General features: G+C 42.1%; 1 protein-coding gene across 4 annotated transcripts in view; it reads right to left on the bottom strand.

Moving 5' to 3' along the window:
• LOC106585847 (semaphorin-6A) overlaps nucleotides 1–27,053 on the bottom strand; it is a 107,530-nt gene that overhangs the window by 43,949 nt on the left and 36,528 nt on the right. For all 4 annotated transcript variants that reach the window (XM_014172532.2, XM_014172534.2, XM_014172533.2 and 1 more), the window contains exons 2-6: nucleotides 14,095–14,238; nucleotides 13,539–13,656; nucleotides 1,614–1,674; nucleotides 988–1,050; nucleotides 410–511 (exon numbers count right to left, since the gene is read on the bottom strand). In XM_014172532.2, the coding sequence (XP_014028007.1) occupies nucleotides 410–511; nucleotides 988–1,050; nucleotides 1,614–1,674; nucleotides 13,539–13,656; nucleotides 14,095–14,194 (444 nt within the window). In that variant the 5' untranslated portion in view covers nucleotides 14,195–14,238. The remainder of the gene's footprint in view (nucleotides 1–409; nucleotides 512–987; nucleotides 1,051–1,613; nucleotides 1,675–13,538; nucleotides 13,657–14,094; nucleotides 14,239–27,053) is intronic.

The raw sequence follows: 27,053 nt of genomic DNA, 5'->3' as shown, positions 1-27,053 counted from the left end.
GCCTTCTAGAGTTTTCTTTCCTAAGGATGACAGTAGATATCTTAATAAGATGGTGTTCATGTTTAAAGACGCTTAATAACTCTGCCAAAGCCAGGATATCTTGAATCTATTCCAAAAATGCCTTGGCAACCGAGGCGGCCGTCTGCCTTGATCCTATTTCAACAGAACTGCTGTGCCTACACTCTCTGTCAGTGTAGATTTCCCTGATTTAAAATGAAATGTGTCAAACTACACCTGGAAAAAAGGACACATCTGACCATGGGCTTTTGAAAGTAATCCATCAATGTTCATCTCTCCACACCTCTTCTTCCTTATGTCGTCCCCATATGGTTGAAATACAGCACTGTGTTTGCAGCAAATTCTTAGCAGGTGAAGTCAGAGCATGGATAGAGAGCAATGTGAGCTGTACCTTGTAAGTTCGACAGGAGGGGTTGAAAGCATTTGTTCCACACACAAACAAGGAGTCATCGTTTTGCTGCAGGAGGACCTTGATGAAATTGTGACATTCATCCTTAGGAAGAGAAGAGGGGGGGAAATGTATATTGTGAATGATTCATTGTTGTGCTGGAACTAGAGCAAAACCACATGGACAGCCACGTACAAAGGAATGAATGATGGCGACTGACTAGTCCATGTTCCTGGAATGCTACTACCTGTACAGTGTTTTCTTTGAACAGAATGTCGAATGCACAGAAAACAAAAACACGCACAATAACATTAATTATACAATAAAGACAACTGGTGTATTTTTTCCCAATCCATTATAAAATAAAATACATTGAAATATTAATTTCACATATTCATTCAGAAGAATGTGAGACAGCAAGGCATTCAAAGATGACAATATTTCAAGTAATATGAATATGGACATACACTTAACTGGTGAGGTCCCCGTGGTCAGGAAAACCTCCTAGCTTCAGTTTATTATTATGTGTGGTATGACCTGCGGTACGTACGGTGAGGAGGAGGAAAGAATAGTCTCTCTACCTTGTGCTTCCCCTTCATTCGGCAGGTGTCCACGTCTGCCTGTCTGGACTTCCATGTCAGTTTCTGTGGAGAGGAAATTGATGGGGAATCAATGGAGATCTGTTTAGTTACCCTGGCGATCATTCCTCAAGAGAGAGAGAGAGAGAGAGAGAGAGCCTGGAGCACCAGTTAGCTCGCTTGATTGGCTCAACTCTGCCTCTGTCCTATAGGTCAGCCTCTATACTACACTACAGCATGTTTGGCGCCTGGCCAGTGATTAAAGACTAAACAGGGTCTCAGTGATCAATCTCTCTGTCTCAGTCTCTTTGATCCAGCTTGCTCTGATTACACTAGGTGGAACAAACAGATACTGCGGAGGAGGTGGAGGCGGGGGTTGGGGGTTGTTACATATGTACATAAATCTCCGGTTTCTCCCTTGGCCCCATCCCTCTGAGCAGAGATGACGCATGCGGTTTGATGCCTGATGGGATAATGTGCTTAGTGGGGTCATGGCGCTGCAGTGTCTCACGCTAGACGGCCGCTGGATTGGGGCTGGACAGGATGACCTGGCAGGTGATTATGCCAGCGTACGGGACAGCCACCCGCAGAACGGTGCAGAACAACACATCCTCAAAAAGAACACTCACCTTGCTGAAAAAGATCTCCTCAGAGTTGGCGGTGTCTGTATCCACCGTGTATATGTGATCCCTGAAACAGACGAGATAGACAGGCTCTCATCAACAACCATTCAACCGCCCCACCCCTTCACCCCCAGCCCCACCCCGCACACCCCCCAGCGAATCTGAAACCGCAGGCGTCTTTGTCTAAACTTTGTTCAAACTGGAAGAATATAACAATATACAAAGGGGCTATTTGCTCTGTCAGACAGAAACAGTCAACAATGGTTGAGAGTGCTGCTTCTGCCGCCCAGACAAAAACCTTTTTGTTCCTGGGAAAGGGAGTGCAAAGTTACTCTGCTGTTCAGGTCAATTAAGCATAGTGTTCAGCCACAGGAAATCTATACTAACACTCATTAAAGCACAGACAAGACCTATGTGGGAAAAGAGGCTTTCCTTCTCACATATGGAACCCATAAACTCAAGGGTTAACTGCCTTTCAGCCAGACTGTGTTTGACTGACCGTGGCTCTGAGAGACTGACACGCTCGTTTGAGAAGGGAAAGGTGACCGTGCTCAACACTGTAACCACTTTTGGCATTCATTTGTTAGAGATGACTGTGTGAATGTGGTTTTAATCACAGTGTGAAACAACAGCCGCTGTCTGGATTTAATTATAACTACCAACCTGCACAGTAGCTTCCTCTCTCATTAACGAAACTGAATAAAGTCTGAAGGAACAGAATTTCAGAAATGAATCCACTTATATAGGTTTCCTGGGGCTCCGCACATCTCCTAGAGGAGGAAACCTAAGTTATGTTATCAGTGCTGCAGCCTAAATTGAATAATTCATCTAGAGAGCGTAACATTTGGAGAAGCTCCACCCTCTCTCGGTGCTAATCTCCTTTTCTCCGAGAACATTCCCAATGTCAAACCAGTTGAACTTTCCTAGAACGTGACCAAAATTGAAATTAAATGTAACCATGTTTGAACTTTTAGGAAACATTCTGTTAAAGTAATGAAATACAGATAAAACAATGTTTTTTCTCAAGTTCCTTAAATGTGCTGAGAACATTCCAAAGCACCATTCCCAGAATGTTGTGGGGAGGTTGTACGCAAAAATAACCATAGGACAACCACGCTCTCACCAAGTTCGAAGAAACATGGTTCTCAGAACATTATGTGCTAACTGGGAAGTGATTCCAGCAGAGTGCCAGCAGAGCCAGAAGAGCTCCAGCTGAGATAAGACAGAGCCAAGCCATGCGTCATGCAGACATCCTGGCAGGACAATGCTGGAGCTGTCTCTGTGTCAACACCAGCAGTCAAACACTGTCTGCACCTGGGCTCATGTCAGAGCAAGTCCCCATTAGTTTCCTGCTGGCCTACCTCCATTTCCCCATTAAAAGAGAGCCACACTAGTCCCATCAGATGTGGGAGAGCTCTTAAATATACAGCAGGCCGACTCTCATCTTCACTGCACTCTATCTGGCACTGCAACTTCTAAAAAACATATTGAAACTCCCCACAGAGAGAACCCTCACACTGCCATGAACAAACATGGAGTCCAAGGTGAGAGCAAACACACTCCCCACTGGGCACACCATGTCATTTCAACGTGGATAATTGGTAATATTTGGTTGAGATGTTGATCAATGCGATTACATCCTATATTCACACACTCCAAAAGACAGCCAAAAGTTAGTTACATTTCCAATGTGTTATCACTATGCTTTCAACCATCTAAAAGCACAACCAAATTCCAATGGAAAAACAATGTCTGAATTTTGGTTTAGTTGTCACCCAAATGTCTATCACTGCGCTTTCAACCATTTAAAACAGCACAGTTGAAATGGGAATACAGTGTCAGATATTTTATTTATTTAAACAACAGATTAATGTGATATCACTGTGCTTCGTCTAATAGCAGAACCAAATGACCTGGATAACATTATATTGAATGTGAATGGTACTAATAAAGTTTGATTTAGTCTTATTCTTTAACTTAGATTTTTGGTTGAGATGGAGAAGTGAATCCAACATATTATGTTTTTATTGGTAGACAAACTGGAATTAAAGCCAGACCAACTCAGTGGCACAGATGGAACTATCCAAGCAGAAGATACATCTCCTTCAAATGTTGATATTTGGTTGCGTTGACAACCAACCCTAATTCAATATCACTAAATATCATTACATTTGAAATCAACTAGAGCTTGAAACCCTAGGCCTATTGTATTGCCTATTTATAGTTGACATCTGGATTGAATTCAAACAATTTCTGTTGATGACTTTGCAAATGCTATATAGGCCTAAATAGCATTATTGATGATTGATAAAGTATGGTCACATTTCCTTTGCTCTGTTAAACCTACCCTTGGAATGTTTTCGATAGCAACAGTGAATCTATTTCGTTTTTAAGTGTAAATCTCTCACCAATCATTCTCACAAGATAGCACACTGGTAATAGTCAATTACAAATATCATAGCTGAGCAGGGCTGGGCTTGGTTAAAACAAAGGGGTAGCTGTAGATAGATCAATTCTCCAGTAGGAGGTGCTGCCCAGCCTAAAGTTTTGTTTTCTGATAGTGGATATAACATTGAAAATCTGACGTTGTTTTAAAGGTACAAATTCAACATATTTTATACAAGGTTTGTCTATGTTGAAATTTGGTTACCATGATGGCATAATCCTGTGGTTGAAATTTCACCTCAAAACAACAGTTTACATTGATGACTTTTTAAAAAATGAAATGTATTTTACATGTAGATTGCACATCACAATACGTTGTCCAATTACTTTGAAACAACGCTGATTCAACCAGTTTGTGCCCAGTGGTTCAGTACTGTGGGCCTGACCCACTGGGCTACAGACGTCAATTCAACCTCTATCCACGTTGAAAACAACTGGTTAAGAATATGAGTGGGATGGAAGGTATGGCTCTAAACATGGGCGTTGAAAGTGTGCTTTGGTGGGTCAAGGGGAAAGAGGAAGACTATGGGCTCTATTCAATCTGTATGGCGGAAGTTCAGCGTTGCAACGTGATTGAAATTTAAAGGCAATGTTCCCGCGCCAGAGGAGACTACATTCACGGTAAACGCTGCATATGTCGGTTCAATCAGAAATTACCTTTACATTTCCATCACACAATCTGTAACGCTTCAGCGATACACACTGAATAGAGCCCTTGGACATCCAACCATGAGAACAGTGGGCCTTTGTGCTGGGGAATGTCGTTTTCATAACACCCCATTTCTTCTGGGGGAACTGCGGGCCAGTGGGGGACATCTGGTGGCCCTTTGTCAAACAATCTCGCGCTCGGATGGCAGAAAGGGGGCCATGATTAGTATGCATCCCACACCTATCGTCTCAGAAATGGGACACCACCATCCCCATATTCCACCCTCTTCATAACTAGATCATCTGTGGTAGGGGGGCATTGTATATTGTTTCACTCACATCCCCACACAAGTGAATGGGAGGGTAGATAGGCAAAATGGCCACCATTACACTGAGGAGTGGATCAAAGAGGAGCCTCGCTGACTGTTCTCTGACTGTCCTTTTGGCCGAGTCTCATTGACTTTTTTGTACAGGCGAAACACTGCAGAGGACAAAAATGACCGCCTGGTTTTGAGAGGCAGAGGAAGTGTAATCCACGTCATTAGATGTCTTTAACAGGATTTAATGGCGACTAGAATAATTTAGACCAACGTGACCTCCAGTGGCGCGGCCCAAAGAGACACAAGGTTTTCAGGAAGACCGGGGAGGCGTGTTCACGTGCACGTGGGCTACTCTCCTAATGGCAGACTTTCCCATTCCCACCCTTATTGAGGGGTGTAAGCAGTGGGTGGGTGCCGTTGTCATGGTTAGCCGGAGTTGAGGACAGGGAATGGCGACAATGCCCTGCATGCGGAGTGACCTGGGGGTATCCACTACCCACTACCCGATGGCTGCTACCTATTGGCAGGCTGGCAGTGGTCGGCTGATTATCCCAGCGGGCAGACACCAGGACAGAGCTTAAGTACGGGCTAAGCCTCAGTGTCTGCTCTACATCTGATCACAGAGTCGGCCCTGGACAGGCCGAGCAAACACACTCCCACACACAGCAGCACTGCAAGAACACACTCAACATACAGCAGGGAGTAGGCCTCTGACAACCCCTGCCAGGCTGAGTATGGGCAGGGCACAGAAGGGGCCTGACTGCCCTATGAGCACAAGATGTTGCAAATACGTTGAAAATAAGTTGAAAAGACGTTTGGATTAAAACTACATATTTTCAATGTCTTGTGCTCACTGGGTGTTGACACTGATTCCCATTAGAATTCATGACACTATTGTTGTATTCCAACATTAAGTCAGAAATATGGTACAGCAGACAAACCTACAGAATATTACAGCCATCTCATAATCTCATTGTTCATAACCATAGACCATATATTACTTAATAGAAAACGATTAGATTTTCTTATCCCACATGAAAAAATACTATAGCATATTTATATTCCGCAAAAACACTACAGTTTACTGTAGTATACTGTAGTATTTACAGTTAATTATAGTATAAATACCATAGTAAAAGAAAACAGTAGTAAATACTATAGTAATTAATGTAGTGTTTTTGTGGATTGTTGTATACTGTAATATTTACGCAGACATTACTGTAGTATTTAGTATGGTCTTTCTCCTTCTATGATCTGTAGGCAGGTAGGACTGGGGTCTGAACAGACAGTTCAGAGCTTCTGATCTTTCTTATCACCTGAAGGGCACACAATATATGGTGTATACTTGGCATGTAGGTTTCTCACTTATGGATGGCACAAATTGGGATATGGGGGAGGGGAATGGTCAGAGTATATGCAAATTCAATACTGCAGTATATACTATAGTTTAAAAAGTTTCATGTTTTTGTGGACTGTAGTGTTTTTGCAGGCATTACTGTAGTATTTATTACAGTGTTTTTTTGTGTAGATAATAATGTAGTACTATAGTATTATACAGTATACTACACCATTCTATACTAAGTACTAAGTTAGCGGGATACTACAGTGTGTAGTATAGAATTCTACAGTATACTACAGTTTACTACAGAATTCTATAGTAAGTACTGTAGTATCCCATAGTAAGTACTGTAGTATTCTATAGCAGTGGTGGAAAAAGTACCCAATTGTCATACTTGAGTAAAAGTAAAGATACCTCAACAGAAAATGACTCAAGTTAAAGTAACCCAGTAAAATACTACTTGAGTAAAAGTCTAAAAGTATTTGGTTTTAAATATACTTAAATATCAAAAGTAAATGTAATTACAAAAATATACTTAAGTATCAAAAGTAAAAGCATAAATCATTTCAAAATTGTCTATATTAGGCAAAATTAAGCAAATTTCTTTTTTAAATTTACGGATAGCCAGGGGCACACTCCAACACTCCGACATAATTTACAAATGAAGCATTTGCATTTAGTGAGTGTGCCACGGATATTCTCTTGGTAAGTGCATGCATTGGACCATTTTCCTTTCCTGCTAAGCATTAAAAATGTAATGAGTACTTTTCGGTGTCAGGGAAAATGTATGGAGTAAAAAGTACATCATACAGATACTTAAGTAGTACTTTGAAGTATTTATACACCACTGTTCTATAGTAAACCTGTAGTATTTTTTCATGTGGGATTAGATTAAGAATTGCTCAACAGCTAGTCAAAGAAAATCACTGACTCTTAGGAGATGAAAGTGTAATATCCTGGCATATGAATAATGTCCTTAATAAAAAAAAGAGCAGAGAACAATGTACAGAATATTAAAACAATCCACAACAGACATGAACTGAATGCATAATTAAAATTAAATATGAAATCTTTGTGGAAGAATTAATATGTTAGAAGCCGCAAATAACAGAAGAGAATTACTTAATCAAGGTAACTGTTTTACTCCCACAAGTAACGGCATTTACGGCATCTGCTGAAGCGCCACCATTGCCAAAGATTACGTTTAAAAAAATGTATTAAGCCACTTATTTACAATTTTGTCAGTGAATATGTGTCACGTCCTGACCATAGAAAGCTGTTATTTTCTATGGTATAGTAGGTCAGGGCGTGACAGTTTTTTTTTTCTAGTTTAGATTTTCTATGTTGTTATGTTCTAGTTTTGTATTTCTATGTTGGGTTTTTGTTTGGGATGATCTCCAATTAGAGGCAGCTGGTCATCGTTGTCTCTAATTGGAGATCATACTTAAGTAGGTGTTTTTCCCACCTGGGTTTGTGGGAGATTGATTTTCAGTCAGTGCATGTTTGTTACGCTTCGTCACGGTTTGTTGTTTTTGGTCATTCAGTTTATTTGTATGTATTGCATAGTTTCACAGTTTATTAAAGAAAATCTGGAACGATACACACGCTGCGCTTTGGTCCACTCCTTCATCCTACGACAACCGTGACAATATGTTTCTTTGTCCTGCTGCTAAAAGATTGTGTGGTGTTATTGCCAGTGTAAAACAGGAGCCAAAATGATTTATACCATTCACAAAATGGCATTTGATTTTGGAAACAATTTCTACTGACCATCTGCAGGCAGCACACTTGGAGATGATTGGTCATCAGGCATGGAATCATGACCCTACCTACGACTGGCCCCAAAACACTGGGCCCTCAACACTGGCACCACAACACTGACAACACATTTCATTGGGTTTTGACTTTAAGATGCTCTGTGGAGGTCTGATTGGACAATATTCAGCCCAATATTGAATTATATTGTGTGTATTGAGCTGTTGGCCCATGGACTGTTTTTACTCGTATTATTATCTATCCTGATGCCTAGTCACTTTACCCTGTCTTCATGTACATATCTACCTAAAATACCTTATCATTATCTATCCTGATGCCTAGTCACTTTACCCTGTCTTCATGTACATATCTACCTCAAATACCTTATTATTATCTATCCTGATGCCTAGTCACTTTACCCTGCCTTCATGTACATATCTACCTCAAATACCTTATTATTATCTATCCTGATGCCTAGTCACTTTACCCTGCCTTCATGTACATATCTACCTCAAATACCTTATTATTATCTATCCTGATGCCTAGTCACTTTACCCTGTCTTCATGTACATATCTACCTCAAATACCTTATTATTATCTATCCTGATGCCTAGTCACTTTACCCTGCCTTCATGTACATATCTACCTCAAATACCTTATTATTATATATCCTGATGCCTAGTCACTTTACCCTGCCTTCAGGTACATATCTACCTCAAATACCTTATTATTATCTATCCTGATGCCTAGTCACTTTACCCTGCCTTCATGTTCATATCTACCTCAAATATCTTATTATTATATATCCTGATGCCTAGTCACTTTACCCTGCCTTCATGTACATATCTACCTCAAATACCTTATTATTATCTATCCTGATGCCTAGTCACTTTACCCTGCCTTCATGTACATATCTACCTCAAATATCTTATTATTATCTATCCTGATGCCTAGTCACTTTACCCTGCCTTCATGTACATATCTACCTCAAATACCTTATTATTATCTATCCTGATGCCTAGTCACTTTACCCTGTCTTCATGTACATATCTACCTCAAATACCTTATTATTATCTATCCTGATGCCTAGTCACTTTACCCTGCCTTCATGTTCATATCTACCTCAAATATCTTATTATTATATATCCTGATGCCTAGTCACTTTACCCTGCCTTCATGTACATATCTACCTCAAATACCTTATTATCTATCCTGATGTCTAGTCACTTTACCCTGCCTTCATGTACATATCTACCTCAAATACCTTATTATTATCTATCCTGATGCCTAGTCACTTTACCCTGCCTTCATGTACATATCTACCTCAAATACCTTATTATCTATCCTGATGTCTAGTCACTTTACCCTGCCTTCATGTACATATCTACCTCAAATACCTTATTATTATCTATCCTGATGCCTAGTCACTTTACCCTGCCTTCATGTTCATATCTACCTCAAATATCTTATTATTATATATCCTGATGCCTAGTCACTTTACCCTGCCTTCATGTACATATCTACCTCAAATACCTTATTATTATATATCCTGATGCCTAGTCACTTTACCCTGCCTTCATGTTCATATCTACCTCAAATATCTTATTATTATATATCTTGATGCCTAGTCACTTTACCCTGCCTTCATGTACATATCTACCTCAAATATCTTATTATTATATATCCTGATGCCTAGTCACTTTACCCTGCCTTCATGTACATATCTACCTCAAATATCTTATTATTATATATCCTGATGCCTAGTCACTTTACCCTGCCTTCATGTACATATCTACCTCAAATACCTTATTATTATATATCCTGATGCCTAGTCACTTTACCCTGCCTTCATGTTCATATCTACCTCAAATATCTTATTATTATATATCCTGATGCCTAGTCACTTTACCCTGCCTTCATGTTCATATCTACCTCAAATATCTTATTATTATATATCCTGATGCCTAGTCACTTTACCCTGCCTTCATGTACATATCTACCTCAAATATCTTATTATTATATATCCTGATGCCTAGTCACTTTACCCTGCCTTCATGTTCATATCTACCTCAAATATCTTATTATTATATATCCTGATGCCTAGTCACTTTACCCTGCCTTCATGTACATATCTACCTCAAATACCTGGTACCTCTGCACATTGACCTGTATATCGCTCCATTCTTGTGTATTTTATTTTATTCCTCTTGTGTTACTATTTTATTATTATTAAACTGCATCGTTGGAAAGGGCTCGAATGCAAGCCTTTCACGGTAAAGTCTACACCAGTATTCGGTGCATGTGACAAATAAAATGTGATTTGATTTGATTATGATTTGATTTTACTTAGTCTAAATGACCATTCAACTATTTGCGTTATACTGTTAGTCATCTAGTTGTATGTATCTATTTGTATTCAGAAATCTCGGTGTCCGCTTGGCTTTGGTGGCAGCATTCCATCTATTCAAACATTTCTATCCAGTTAAAATCATTCTACTCTTCGCAATTCCAACAATTCCTGCGTCACATTCCCTCCTCACCATCTGTCCGTCGGCATTCGCGTCTGCTTTAAATATGCTGGAGTGAAACACACCGTGTTGTCTTTACACCACACCCCACTAATAAATCCCTCCCTTTCCCATTTCCCCCAGGCCCGACCAGGAGCAGGTAGCAGTCAGACCAAAGGCTGGGACTCCAAAGCTCCCAACACCTCCTTAATGACCACAGATGTGTTAAACAGGCCTGCTACTTAGGAACCAGGCTTCAATGGCCACTTTCAACAGCATCCAATCAACCTACTATGTAATTAGGCCAATACAGAAGCCGACACAGATACAGAGCCATTTGATCTGAATTCCCCATGCTGTGGCTTTGTTAAATTTGTAACCTCTATTTTTTCAAGCAAGCTAGGTAAGTAAAAAAAACGATGATAGAAAATGAAATGAAATCAATATGCTTCCCCATGGAGAAAACTATTGATGCAGACTCCCCCGTTTCCGTTAGACAGCCTCAGTTCCAGTCCAGAACCAAGCATCTAGTTTATACAGTGTCTGCTCTGAGATATTAGTCTGTCCAAGTCAGCGGTTGTGTCCGAATACCCATTCTAGCGTTCTACATACTTAAACCCCATACTCCTTACGGCATTTGATCTAGTAGAATTCACTCCTCTTTTCCAACTCATGTGTTTGACAACGGCTGATAATCAGATAAATTGATGCGTTGTACCAAAATGAACGAATGGTGGGCGTCAACAATAGCGCATTCGATGACGCATTCAGAGTACTATTTTCATTCTTTCACATACTACATTTTTTCGCATATTATTTAGTACACTAGTATGGATATTCAGACACATCCAATGTCTTCTTTTAAGTCTCTTAATATGTTTTTTTTTATTAGTTATAATTTATTGATTGTATTTGATTTATACATGTATTCAGTGGATTTGAATCTAGATAAAGGGAAGCCAGTTCAGAAAGGAAACCCGAGTACCTGCATCAGCTGACGCATCAGCTGAGATTGCACCAATTAGATGCTAGCAACAATCACGCCTACATTATTTGGCGGTCCATTTAAACTGACCGGTTCTGCTCACACATCCTGCTGCCGCTTGCTGCTATCGCTAGTCTGCGTTTCTTCTATTGCTCCCACCACCACCCCACCTCCACCTGTTAGGTTCTGCGTTACTGATGGGGGATTGGTACAGCATACCGCGCTCACTACTTGTTGGTCATTTTATATATCGATATTGACGCTTTGCTTGGGCAGTGAGCTACCCTGAAGGAGAAGAGCCTTCTTTTCTGAATTGATTTTAATTGAACTGAACTGATTGATTACCTGGTTTGGTTTAATCTTTCACCATTGGTAGTTTTACTGTCTGCTTCTCTAGCGTCTATTGTAAATGTTGATATTGTCCTGTTTTTATTCTTTGCGAGTGTGTTTGTGTATATGAACTTTGAACTGAAACGTGAGATATACAAAAAAAGTTATAAGTATCTGACAGGACTCTATGGGGTATCACCTGACATGACTCTGTGGGGTATCACCTGACATGACTCTGTGGGGTATCATCTGACATGACTCTGTGGGGTATCATCTGACATGACTCTGTGGGGTATCATCTGACATGACTCTGTGGGGTATCATCTGACATGACTCTGTGGGGTATCATCTGACATGACTCTGTGGGGTATCACCTGACATGACTCTGTGGGGTATCACCTGACATGATTCTGTGGGGTATCACCTGACATGACTCTGTGGGGTATCACCTGACATGACTCTGTGGGGTATCACCTGACATGACTCTGTGGGGTATCACCTGACATGACTCTGTGGGGTATCATCTGACATGACTCTGTGGGGTATCATCTGACATGACTCTGTGGGGTATCATCTGACATGACTCTGTGGGGTATCATCTGACATGACTCTGTGGGGTATCACCTGACATGACTCTGTGGGGTATCACCTGACATGACTCTGTGGGGTATCATCTGACATGACTCTGTGGGGTATCACCTGACATGACTCTAGGGGGTATCATCTGACATGACTCTGTGGGGTATCATCTGACATGACTCTGTGGGGTATCATCTGACATGACTCTGTGGGGTATCATCTGACATGACTCTATGGGGTATCATCTGACATGACTCTATGGGGTATCATCTGACATGACTCTATGGGGTATCATCTGACATGACTCTATGGGGTATCATCTGACATGACTCTGTGGGGTATCATCTGACATGACTCTGTGGGGTATCATCTGACATGACTCTGTGGGGTATCATCTGACATGACTCTGTGGGGTATCATCTGACATGACTCTGTGGGGTATCATCTGACATGACTCTGTGGGGTATCATCTGACATGACTCTGTGGGGTATCATCTGACATGACTCTATGGGGTATCATCTGACATGACTCTATGGGGTATCATCTGACATGACTATGGGGTATCATCTGACATGACTCTATTGGGTATCACCTGACATGACTCTATTGGGTATCATCTGACATGACTCTATTGGGTATCATCTGACATGACTCTATGGGGTATCATCTGACATGACTCTATTGGGTATCATCTGACATGACTCTATTGGGTATCACCTGACATGACTCTGTTGGGTATCATCTGACATGACTCTGTGGGGTATCATCTGACATGACTCTATGGGGTATCATCTGACATGACTCTGTGGGGTATCATCTGACATGACTCTGTTGGGTATCATCTGACATGACTCTGTGGGGTATCATCTGACATGACTCTATGGGGTATCATCTGACATGACTCTATGGGGTATCATCTGACATGACTCTGTGGGGTATCATCTGACATGACTATGTGGACTATCCAAAACTGGAACTGATATGAGAGCTAGTGACCTGAGAGAAAAGGGGTGGGAACTGACCTGGCAGCGATATACAACGTTCGGTTCATAATCATGACCAGCTGGATGTCCAGTTTGTGCCGTTGTGTATTGTTTCTTCCAGGTTTGTGTCCAACAAAAGCCGGATACTGCTTTGTATCTGTGGAGAGGGGGGAACAAAAACAATAAATATAGGAAGCAATCCCCCCTCTAGCAAGGCAATGTGTTTTTTTAAAAGCCTGACAGAGAGAAAGGTCTCTGAGGTTGCTGGAGGATGCGCCAACACTATATGGCTGGGAGGAATATAGGGTCTACCCATACAGAGAGAAGGAACAATGAGCCTCACGTGGTATTTACACTATCACACACTGCATTAAAGCCCAACAGGAAAATACAGGATTACCCTTTGATGTAGGGTGGGCTCCATTTCAAATGCAGCTTTAACTCCTCCATTTTTTATGTTTCCCTGGGCACCAAATTACATTCTACCTTCCAAAAGCACTCAGAGGGGAGAGGGGAGAGATGAGGAGAAGGTAGTGGGAGGTGGTGGTTGGAGAACAGGGTGTTGGGGGAGTAGGAAATAGCTGGGTGTACTCACAGTTGCCATGTGAAATACTGATTGGCTCCGAGTCTTCTGGGAAGCCAGCCCCGGCAATCTGCAGTAGCGTGAAATACAGCAACAAGGCCTCAGACCTCATTGTAGCTCTGCTGGTTCCTTCCTCGGTTACTTATTTACTTTAGCCTGTGAGGAGAAGACCAAGAAGAAAAACATGTATTAAACAAATAAAGTCCATCTGAATTAGCTGTTTCTGTTTTTCATAGCCGATGCAATCTGTCAGATATGCATGTATGCATGCATGTATGCATGCATGCATGCATGCATGCATGCATGCATGCATGTATGTATGTATGTATGTATGTATGTATGTATGTATGTATGTATGTATGTATGTATGTATGTATGTATGCATGCATGCATGCATACATATCTGACAGATTACAATATATATATATATATATATATATATTGTGATGACTCAATAGCTGTATTGCAAGCAAAACAAATGAATTGGGTTAGCGAGGTAATATGAGTCATAGATCGATGGCAGGCCAGGTCTTGTTGAAGTAGGCATGTTGTGATTAACCGGGCAGCATCAGGAGTGGGAGGTCTACTGGACTGCATCCTGGCCAATCAGTTGAATTAATAGGAGAGCTTCCATGATATGATCCTGGTGTCTGGGCAGAGTTAATAGGCCAGCACTTTTCTCTGTACATAATAATCAACATCTAAGAGTTGGCGCCTGATTGCTGACTGGATTTACAGCAGCCCGTGACCATGCTGATGTTTCTATTCTCCTTCTTGTGCGTTGTGGAAACAAATTACTTCTATAAATCATCCAGACAATCATTGCAGCCATAATCTAATCAAGTATTAGCATTTAATTCACAGACCTTTTATCCTGGGCCAAACGGTAACCACTGGGCACAGACGTCAATTCACCGTCTATTCCATGTTGGTACGGAGTCATTTCATTAAAATGACGTGGAAACAACGTTGATGTACATAGCCTCGTTATTGTTATTTTATTGTTGCTCTTTTATATTTTACAAATGTTTTACTCTGCATTGTTGTTTAAGGCCTTGTAAGTAAGCATTTCATGGTAAGGTCGACACTTGTATTCGGCACGTGACAAATACAATTTGATTTGATTCAACCAATGTGTGCCCAATGGGTAGACAGTTTGGGGGGGGTGAATTACATTTCTATGGTATGTTAACAGTTGTTTAAACCCAGCACTTTTGTTCACTGGCTCTGTATTGTGTCTCGGAGAAGAACGAGAGAGAGAGAAAGAGAGAGAGAGAGAGAGAGAGAGAGCAAGAAAGAGAGAGGGAGAGAGCGAGAGAGCGAGAGCGAGAAAGAGAGAGGGAGAGAGCGAGAGAGCGAGAAAGAGAGAGCGAGAAAGAGAGAGAAAGAGAGAGCGAGAAAGAGAGAGCGAGAAAGAGAGAGAAAGAGAGAGCGAGAAAGAGAGAGCGAGAAAGAGAGAGCGAGAAAGAGAGAGAAAGAGAGAGCGAGAAAGAGAGAGCGAGAAAGAGAGAGAGAGAAAGAGAGAGGGTGGAATGCGAGAGAGGGAGATAGAAGGGGGTCTCTCTCCATGCTCCCATGAATCTTATTCAGAAAGAGAATGAAAACACTATTCACTGGGAGATTCACTTTAACAGTGAGGAGAATAGAAATAAAACTGGGGAACGACCTTGGTCGTTGAATTTCCTCCTCGCGGGGGTTATTTTCTCCCTCACTTCACCTGTTTTATACACATACTGGCACAATAACAGACAGGAGACCTGGGTATAGGTCCTCAGAATCTCTGTTAGCCCTGTGCATTTTCATTTTCCAAGCCAAAATAAGATTCTGCATATACACCACTATGGGGGCTGTTTTGATTCATGAACCTTGACCAGGAAGTCATGCAGTAATTGATGGATTGATGAGCAGGATGGGGCGGAGACATACCAGTGTTCATGTGGGACTGTCTATTGTAAATGACAAATGGAGCTAGGGAGAGAGGCAACAAACACAGAAAAGTAACACAGAATTGCTAACTCAATACTGTATCACAAAATTATCCATGGGAGCGGAATCGATAATGATGATCCAAAATATAGCTTTATAATTTCTAATTTAGACACTACAGGCCACAATGCAGCATTATTGTACCTTCTAACTGCAGACAGTTATTTTTAACAAATGTATGTTTAATAGTTAACCTCAGTTTTCAAAACTCATGCAACAGTACAGAGGAACTCAATTCACAATTGATCTCTTCATCATTTCCAAATCAACGCGAAATCAACAGAAAATGTCACCATGTCATTGGATTTAGGTTAAAAGTTGGGTGAAAAAAATTCTAAATTCCTTTACGTTGATGACTTTTTGCGAATCCAATCAGTTTTCCACATTGATTCAATGTCATCACCTTGAATTTTTTGGGTTGAAATGGAGAAGAGACAACATTGATTCAACCAGTTTTTGCCCAGTGGGAATCACTGCAGCTCCCACAGTCCTAAACCCCATTAACTTTATTCATAAACACATTACCAGCCTAACAATATTATCTTTGCTGTTGCATCAACATGTAATCTGAGGGCATGTGGCCACCACACACTATAAAACATATTTCATTCTGTAATCTGAGGACATGTGGCCACCACACACAGTAATGTACATATTTCATTCTGTAATCTGAGGACATGTGGCCACCACACACAATAAGACATATTTCATTCTGTAATCTGAGGACATATGGCCACCACACACAGTAATGTACATCTTTCATTCTGTAATCTGAGGACATGTGGCCACCACACACAGTAATGTACATCTTTCATTCTGTAATCTGAGGACATGTGGCCACCACACACAGTAATGTACATATTTCATTCTGTAATCTGAGGACATGTGGCCACCACACAAAGTAATGTACATATTTCATTCTGTAATCTGAGGACATGTGGCCACCACACACTATAAGACATATTTCATTCTGTAATCTGAGGACATGTGGCCACCACACACAGTAATGTACATATTTCATTCTGTAATCTGAGGACATGTGGCCACCACACACTATAAGACATATTTCATTCTGTAATCTGAGGACATGTGGCCACCACACACAGTAATGTACATATTTCATTCTGTAATCTGAGGACATGTGGCCACCACACACTATAAGATATATTTAATTCTGTAATCTGAGGACATGTGGCCACCACACACTATAAGACATATTTCATTCTGTAATCTGAGGACATGTGGCCACCACACACTATAAGACATATTTCATTCTGTAATCTGAGGACATGTGGCCACAACACACACAAATGTACATATTTCATTCTGTTATCTAGGGGACATGTGGCCACCACACACTTTAAGACATATTTCATTCACAAGGTGAAGCCCAGTGGGCTAGTTCAGAAGGGATACCATGAAAATACAACACAACTCCTGTGTCGATGTTCATCTTGATCAGTGTCATTAGACGTCTACCCAGTCATCATCAGCATACCCTACGCTACCCATCAGCATATCCTACGCAACCAATCAGCATACCCTACGCTACCAATCAGCATACCCTACGCTACCCATCAGCATATCCTACGCAACCAATCAGCATACCCTACGCTACCAATCAGCATACCCTACGCTACCCATCAGCATATCCTACGCAACCAATCAGCATACCCTACGCTACCAATCAGCATACCCTACGCTACCCATCAGCATATCCTACGCTACCAATCAACATACCCTACGCTACCCATCAGTATACCCTACGCTACCAATCAGCATACCCTACGCTACCAATCAGCATACCCTACTCTACCCATCAGCATACCCTACACTACCAATCAGCATACCCTACCCTTACTATCATCATATCCTACACTACCAATCAGCATACCCTACGCTGCCCATCAGCATGTCCTATGCAACCAATCAGCATACCCTACGCTACCAATCAGCATACCCTACGCTACCCATCAGCATATCCTACGCTACCAATCAGCATACCCTACGCTACCAATCAGCATACCCTACGCTACCAATCAGCATACCCTACGCTACCAATCAGCATACCCTGCGCTACCAATCAGCATACCCTACGCTACCAATCAGCATACCCTTCGCTACCCATCAGCACACCCTACCCATCAGCATACCCTAAACTACCCATCAGCATACCTTACGCTACCCATCAACATACCCTATGTTACCCATTAAGTTGTGTAATGGGCTGGGATTTAATGAAATAGGTCCATATGTGCAGTAGTCTTTATGGGGGTATTTGAAGCTCCCATGAGAGTCCAACAGATAAACAGCTCAGCGGTGACTGACTGACTGACTGACAGTTAGTTCATTTACACAAGCCTCTGCAGCTCCCGCAGTGTGGGAATAGCTCTGACATCAGCCTGGCAGGATCAGACATGGACCCCTTTCACAGGGGTGTGAACACAGGAACAAACCACACTAACAACACCCTGGCCTAAGTAGGACGAGCGAGAGAGCGAGAGAGCGAGAGAGCGAGAGAGCGAGAGAGCGAGAGAGAGAGAGAGAGAGAGAGAGAGAGAGAGCAAGAGAGAGAAAAAGAAAAAAAGACTGAACAGCTCCACTCCGGGTGAGAACCCATTGATTTGAAATAATAGGTCTGTGTTCTGATTTCCCATGCAAGAAAACTTCACAGGATGGCTGCCACATCACTTGTTTTCACATATCAAAGCACACAGATAGATCAGTGAAGAATAAATGAGATGTTTGGTTGAACCCACGGAGCCTGATAGGAGAAGGAGAGGCCTGTTTCTGAAGAAGATCAGACCAGGAGAAACGCATTACGTAATCGGATTACTTTTTATGAGTAACTAGTAATGTAACGCGTCGGTTATTTAGTTACTTTGTCAAGTAAGGCGAGAATCTCTGCCGGGGCATGTTTCCATGATCCAATCTCGACTTGTTTCCTCATTTAGTTCTTGATCAAGAGGAGAAAGGCTGTTTGGAGAAATGTCATGACAGCTGCTGTCCATAAAAATGTATAGAGGGCGTACTTCTGATCTTTGCCATTGATCGCTTCTTTGATAGCAAAGCCCATAGAGGGTTTGCACTTCCATCTAGTGGCAAGTGTTCACTCTATACATCTCTATGGGTTCGTGTACGCGCGGTCTAATCAGAACTGAGATTTTGAATGAAAAGATAGGAAATCTGTACAGATGTTTGGCTTACAGTATATATGGCTAATTAAGCAGCCCATATATAGCACAGCACTTGTAGACTAGCACCACAGGAATGGAGCGCCACAGATGAAAGGAAAAACTGGTGATACAAACCTGAGTAAGTAGCAGAGCGCGGTTTGCCTCGACAGCTGCTTACTGTTGCCCACAGAGGGTAAATTAACTCTGAAGATGATCAAAAACAACAATTATGCAATCCTTTGCTGAGTAAACACTTTGTAGGCTCTCTTTCATGTCCAATAGCACTTATCTGAATATTTACAGATGAGGAGAATTTAGAGACAGCCTACTGTGTGCAAACTGAAACAAATTTTCCTGATCTGACAGTTGTACCAATGAGGCCTTTCAACACATCCTGGCGTGGATGTCTTGAACTGAACAAAGCAGGCTGGGTGTCTTCCACAGGAGCATCACCTAAGTAAACAGAGCCAAGACGATCACTGACAACACAGGGACAGCTAGAGTCCAAGGAGGCTGAGACGGAGGCTGAGAGGCTGAGACGGCTTCAGCACTGCCCTCCACAGCAGCACAGCAAACATCATTAAATGCCATGTGCCATATAACCCACTACTCTCGTGTCTCCTGCTCTCTTCATCTCCCCATGCTGAGCGGCAGAAAGTCTGTGGTGCAAGCTGCTTCTTCGTTTTGTCTGGAAAACCATTTATGAAGGCCCCCGACTGGTGCTTAACAGGTTGACCCCAAAAAGAATGAGGTTACACATTTAAATATCAGAACCTTTCCCAGTGCTGCCAATCATGCAAGATGATACAGGCCATGCAACTTAATCAATCTGGAGCAGGCTGAGACGGCTGGCAGAAGGGAATATTATTACAGATAAGGCAGGCTTGGCTTTAGATGCCTTGTCCCTTTTGAGACAGTATTATCTACTATACCCTCCTCTGATGGAGCTCTGTCTTCTTCTGCATTCCATTCTTGAAACCGTGCTGTTTACCCATTTATTTCCAATCTGTCTTTTTACGGCACTGGACAGTGAGTGTGTTGGCACAACCAGGATCATCAGCCCTCTCTGATATTTCGTTTAACCGAAGGATCTGAACGAATGCACCAGTCAGAAGGGCAGGGTGAAAATATAGCCCCCTACTGAGCCGCAACACAACGGCAAAATGTCACAAAAGCTAAATGTCAAATTACCTGAGGAAAACAAGATGCCACCATGACAGGATTGCACATAGTGTGTAAATGCGATAGGGCTCTGAATTGTCACATTGTATAATGACGATTTGCTGGTAAACTATTTGCTGCTAACTATTACTGCTGTGTGCCTGTGGCTAAACCTGAGCACTTCTGTGAGTTTTTCACATCACACTCAAACGTACGTCCAAAAACAATACAATGGCCCGGGAACAAACTAGGCTACGAAATCACTCAACAATATCAAACTAGGTTACGACATCACTCAACAATATCAAACTATGTTACGACATCGCTCAACAATATCAAACTAGGTTACGACATCGCTCAACAATATCAAACTAGGCTACGACATCACTCAACAATATCAAACTAGGTTACGACATCACTCAACAATATCAAACTAGGTTACGACATCACTCAACAATATCAAACTAGGTTACGACATCACTCAACAATATCAAACTATGTTACGACATCACTCAACAATATCAAACTAGGCTACGACATCACTCAACAATATCAAACTAGGTTACGACATCACTCAACAATATCAAACTAGGTTACGACATCACTCAACTATATCAAACTATGTTACGACATCACTCAACAATATCAAACTAGGTTACGACATCACTCAATAATATCAAACTATGTTACGACATCACTCAACAATATCAAACTAGGTTACGACATCACTCAACAATATCAAACTATGTTACGACATCACTCAACAATATCAAACTAGGTTACGACATCACTCAACTATATCAAACTATGTTACGACATCACTCAACAATATCAAACTAGGTTACGACATCACTCAATAATATCAAACTATGTTACGACATCACTCAACAATATCAAACTAGGTTACGACATCACTCAACAATATCAAACTATGTTACGACATCACTCAACAATATCAAACTAGGTTACGACATCACTCAACAATATCAAACTAGGTTACGACATCACTCAACAATATCAAATCACTGTAGGTTACGACATCACTCAACAATATCAAACTATGTTACGACATCACTCAGCAATATCAAACTAGGTTACGACATCACTCAACAATATCAAACTATGTTACGACATCACTCAACAATATCAAACTAGGTTACAACATCACTCAACAATATCAAACTATGTTACGACATCACTCAACAATATCAAACTAGGTTACGACATCACTCAACAATATCAAATCACTGTAGGTTACGACATCACTCAACTATATCAAAATAGGCTAAGACATCACTCAAAAATATCAAGCACAGCACATCATTTGAACGGCTGCTTTTGAAAGCTTTCATCGGAGTAAACATGCAACAGGAATCAATAGAGCAACTGAGACAAGCTGTGTGGTTGAGACAAGCTGTGTAGTTTAGACAAGGTGTGTTGTTCAGACAAACTGTGAGGTTGAGACGATCTGTGAGGTTGAGACAATCTGTGTGGTTGAGACAAGCTGTGTGGTTGAGACAAGCTGTGTGGTTGAGACAAGCTGTGTGGTCGAGACAAGCTGTGTGGTCGAGACAAGCTGTGTGGTTGAGACAAGCTATTTGGTTCAGACAAGCTATTTGGTTGAGTGCAAATTAAATAAGCACTGCTGTGGGTCTCATTGAAAGTGTTGGGTCTACGAAGTATGAAATCCAAAACGAGTTTAGGTATGGAGAGTATCTGAGGGATGGAATAGTGCTGTAGGGAGCTCTCGCAGTAGATACATTGTAATGAGTAATCAATAAAACAATGGCATTTTCAGTGGGAATTAGATATTCACAGGCCTTTTTTTCCTCAAAGGCAAAAGTCTAAATGAGAAAAGTGTTCACATCAATAAAGTTGCAGGATCACATGTATCCATTTGACTGGTATAAATGCATGAAGGATTTGTAGAGTCGAAAGGAGTGATTTTATGCCATCCCCTTCAGCCCTCGACCACAAAGTAATACAGTTAGAGAGGAAATACCTCTTCATCTACATGTACAACTCCTGCAAGAAAAACCTTGATGACAAAAAATCTTCAGAGTGATTCAAGCAAATGACCTTAACCCTTCCACATGCCCTTAACCCTCCCGCCTGCCCTCAACCCTCCCGCCTGTCCTCAACCCTTCCACGTGCCCTTAACCCTTCCACGTGCCCTTAACCCTTCCACGTGTCCTTAACCACTTCCACGTGTCCTTAACCCTTCCACGTGTCCTTAACCACTTCCACGTGCCCTTAACCCTTCCACGTGCCCTTAACCCTTCCACGTGCCCTTAACCCTTCCACGTGTCCTTAACCACTTCCACGTGTCCTTAACCCTTCCACGTGTCCTTAACCCTTCCACATGCCCTTAACCACCGCCACATGTCCTTAACCCTTCCACATGCCCTTAACCCTTCCACGTGCCCTTAACCCTTCCACGTGCCCTTAACCCTTCCACGTGTCCTTAACCCTTCCACGTGCCCTTAACCCTTCCACATGCCCTTAACCCTTCCAGATGTCCTTAACCCTTCCACATGCCCTTAACCCTTCCACATGCCCTTAACCACTTCCACGTGTCCTTAACCCTTCCACGTGCCCTTAACCCTTCCACGTGCCCTTAACCCTTCCACGTGCCCTTAACCACTTCCACGTGTCCTTAACCCTTCCACGTGTCCTTAACCCTTCCACGTGCCCTTAACCCTTCCACATGCCCTTAACCACTTCCATATGTCCTTAACCCTTCCACATGCCCTTAACCCTTCCACATGCCCTTAACCCTTCCACATGCCCTTAACCCTTCCACATGCCCTTAACCCTTCCACATGCCCTTAACCCTTCCACATGTCCTTAACCACCTCCACGTGCCCTTAACCCTTCCACGTGCCCTTAACCCTTCCACGTGCCCTTAACCCTTCCACATGCCCTTAACCCTTCCACATGCCCTTAACCCTTCCACATGCCCTTAACCCTTCCACATGCCCTTAACCCTTCCACATGCCCTTAACCCTTCCACATGCCCTTAACCCTTCCACATGCCCTTAACCCTTCCACATGCCCTTAACCCTTCCACATGCCCTTAACCACTTCCACATGTCCTTAACCCTTCCACATGCCCTTAACCCTTCCACATGCCCTTAACCCTTCCACATGTCCTTAACCCTTCCACATGTCCTTAACCCTTCCACATGTCCTTAACCCTTCCACATGCCCTTAACCCTTACACATGTCCTTAACCCTTCCACATGCCCTTAACCCTTCCACATGCCCTTAACCCTTCCACATGCCCTTAACCCTTCCACATGCCCTTAACCCTTCCACATGTCCTTAACCACCTCCACATGTCCTTAACCCTTCTACATGTCCTTAACCCTTCCACATGTCCTTAACCCTTCCACATGTCCTTAACCCTTCCACATGTCCTTAACCCTTCCACGTGCCCTTAACCCTTCCACGTGCCCTTAACCCTTCCACATGCCCTTAACCCTTCCACGTGTCCTTAACCCTTCCACGTGTCCTTAACCCTTCCACGTGCCCTTAACCCTTCCACGTGCCCTTAACCCTTCCACGTGCCCTTAACCCCTCCACGTGCCCTTAACCCTTCCACGTGTCCTTAACCCTTCCACATGTCCTTAACCCTTCCACATGCCCTTAACCCTTCCACATGCCCTTAACCCTTCCACATGCCCTTAACCCTTCCACGTGTCCTTAACCCTTCCACGTGTCCTTAACCCTTCCACGTGTCCTTAACCCTTCCACGTGTCCTTAACCCTTCCACGTGCCCTTAACCCTTCCACGTGCCCTTAACCCCTCCACGTGCCCTTAACCCTTCCACGTGTCCTTAACCACTTCCACGTGTCCTTAACCCCTCCACATGTCCTTAACCCTTCCACATGTCCTTAACCCTCCAGCCTGTCCTTAACCCTTCCACATGCCCTTAACCCTTCCACATGCCCTTAACCCTTCCACATGCCCTTAACCCTTCCACATGCCCTTAACCCCTTCAACATGTCCTTAACCCTTCACATGCCCTTAACCCTTCCACATGTCCTTAACCCTTCCACATGCCCTTAACCCTTCCACGTGTCCTTAACCCTTCCACATGCCCTTAACCCTTCCACATGCCCTTAACCTCTATGGGACCGGCGGGACGAATTCGTCCCACCTACGTAACATCCACTGCCAGCCTGTGGCGCGATTTTCAAAATCTTCAAAATCCTATTACTTCAATTTCTCAAACATATGACTATTTTACAGCCATTTAAAGATAAGACTCTCGTTAATCTAACCACACTGTCCGATTTCAAAAAGGCTTTACAACGAAAGCAAAACATTAGATTATGTCAGCAGAGTACCAAGCCAGAAATAATCAGACACCCATTTTTCAAGCCAGCATATAATGTCACCAAAACCCAGAAGACAGCTAAATGCAGCACTCACCTTTGATGATCTTCATCAGATGACAACCCTAGGACATTATGTTATACAATACATGCATGTTTTGTTCAATCAAGTTCATATTTATATCAAAAACCAGCTTTTTACATTAGCATGTGACGTTCAGAACTAGCATACCCCCGCAAACTTACGGGGAATTCGCTAACATTTTACTAAATTACTCACGATAAACGTTCACAAAAAGCATAACAATTATTTTAAGAATTATAGATACAGACCTCCTCTATGCACTCGATATGTCCGATTTTAAAATAGCTTTTTGGTGAAAGCACATTTTGCAATATTCTAAGTATATAGCCCAGGCATCACGGGCTCGCTATTTAGACATCCGGCAAGTTTAGCACTCACCATAATCATATTTACTATTATAAAAATGTCATTACCTTTTGTTGTCTTCGTCAGAATGCACACCCAGGACGTCTACTTCAATAACAAATGTTGGTTTGGTCCAAAATAATCCATCGTTATATCCGAATAGCGGCGTTTTGTTCGTGCGTTCCAGACACTATCCGAAATACTAAAGAAGTGTCGCGCGCTTGGCGCAATTCCTGACAATAAAATTCAAAGTATTCAATTGCCGTACGTCGAAGCATGTCAACCGCTGTTTAAAATCAATTTTTACGTCATTTTTCTCGTAGAAAAGCGGTAAAATTCCGACAGGGAATCTCCTTTTCGGCAAACAGAGGAAAAAATCCCAAAGGCGGGGGCGGTCGGGGTCACGCGCATAAGCTAGTGTCTCTTGATGGGCCACTTGAGAAAGGCGATAATGTGTTTCAGCCTGGGGCTGGAATGACGACATTCTGTTTTTTCCCGGGCTCTGAGCGCCTATGGACGACGTGGGAAGTGTCACGTTAGAGCAGAGATCCTTAGTAAATGATAGAGATGGCAAAGAAGTTCCAGAAATGGTCAGACAGGCCACTTCCTGTAAAGGAATCTCTCAGGTTTTGACCTGCCATTTGAGTTCTGTTATACTCACAGACACCATTCAAACAGTTTTAGAAAATTTAGGGTGTTTTCTATCCATATGTAATAAGTATATGCATATTCTAGTTACTGAGTAGGAGTGGTAACCAGATTAAATCGGGTATGTTTTTTATCCAGCCGTGTCAATGCTGCCCCCTAGCCCTAACAGGTTAACCCTTCCACATGTCCTTAACCCTTCCACATGCCCTTAACCCTTCCACATGCCCTTAACCCTTCCACATGCCCTTAACCCTTCCACATGTCCTTAACCTGTTGGGTCTAGGGGGCAGCATTTGCACGTCTGGATAAAAAAAATGTACCCGATTTAATCTGGTTACTAATCCTACCCAGTAACTAGAATATGCATATACTTATTATATATGGATAGAAAACACTCTAAAGTTTCCAAAACTGTTTGAATGGTGTCTGTGAGTATAACAGAACTCATTTGGCAGGCAAAACCCTGAGACATTTTCTGACAGGAAGTGGATACCTGATGTGTTGTATTGACTTTAAACCTATCCCATTGAAAAACACAGGGGTTTAGGAATATTTTGGCACTTCCTATTGCTTCCACTAGATGTCACCAGCCTTTACAAAGTGTTTTGAGTCTTCTGGAGGGAGATCTGACCGAACAAGAGCCATGGAACGGTGATGTCCCATTAGACACCTGGCGCGCTACTTCATGTTGGGTACCCTCGTTCCAATACGTTATAAAAGGCTATGCATTCGTCCACCTTGAATATTATTCATGTTCTGGTTAAAAAAGGCCCTAATGATTTATGCTATACAACGTTTGACATGTTTGAACGAACGGAAATATATTTTTTCCCCTCGTTCATGACGAGAAGTCCGGCTGGCTTACATCATGTGCTAACGAGACGGAGATTTTTGGACATAAATGATGAGCTTTTTTGAACAAAACTACATTCGTTATGGACCTGTGATACCTGGAAGTGACATCTGATGAAGAGAATCAAAGGTAATGGATTATTTACATAGTATTTTCGATTTTAGATCTCCCCAACATGACGTCTAGTCTGTATCGCAACGCGTATTTTTCTGGGCACAGTGCTCAGATTATTGCAAAGTGTGATTTCCCAGTAAGGTTATTTTTAAATCTGGCAAGTTGATTGCGTTCAAAAGATGTAAATCTATAATTCTTTAAATGACAATATAATATTTTACCAATGTTTTCTAATTTTAATTATTTAATTTGTGACGCTGACT

Source organism: Salmo salar, chromosome ssa24, assembly GCF_905237065.1.
Source record: "Salmo salar chromosome ssa24, Ssal_v3.1, whole genome shotgun sequence".
NCBI classification, from domain to species: Eukaryota; Metazoa; Chordata; class Actinopteri; order Salmoniformes; family Salmonidae; genus Salmo; species Salmo salar.
This window is presented reverse-complemented; position numbering and strand designations above follow the sequence as displayed.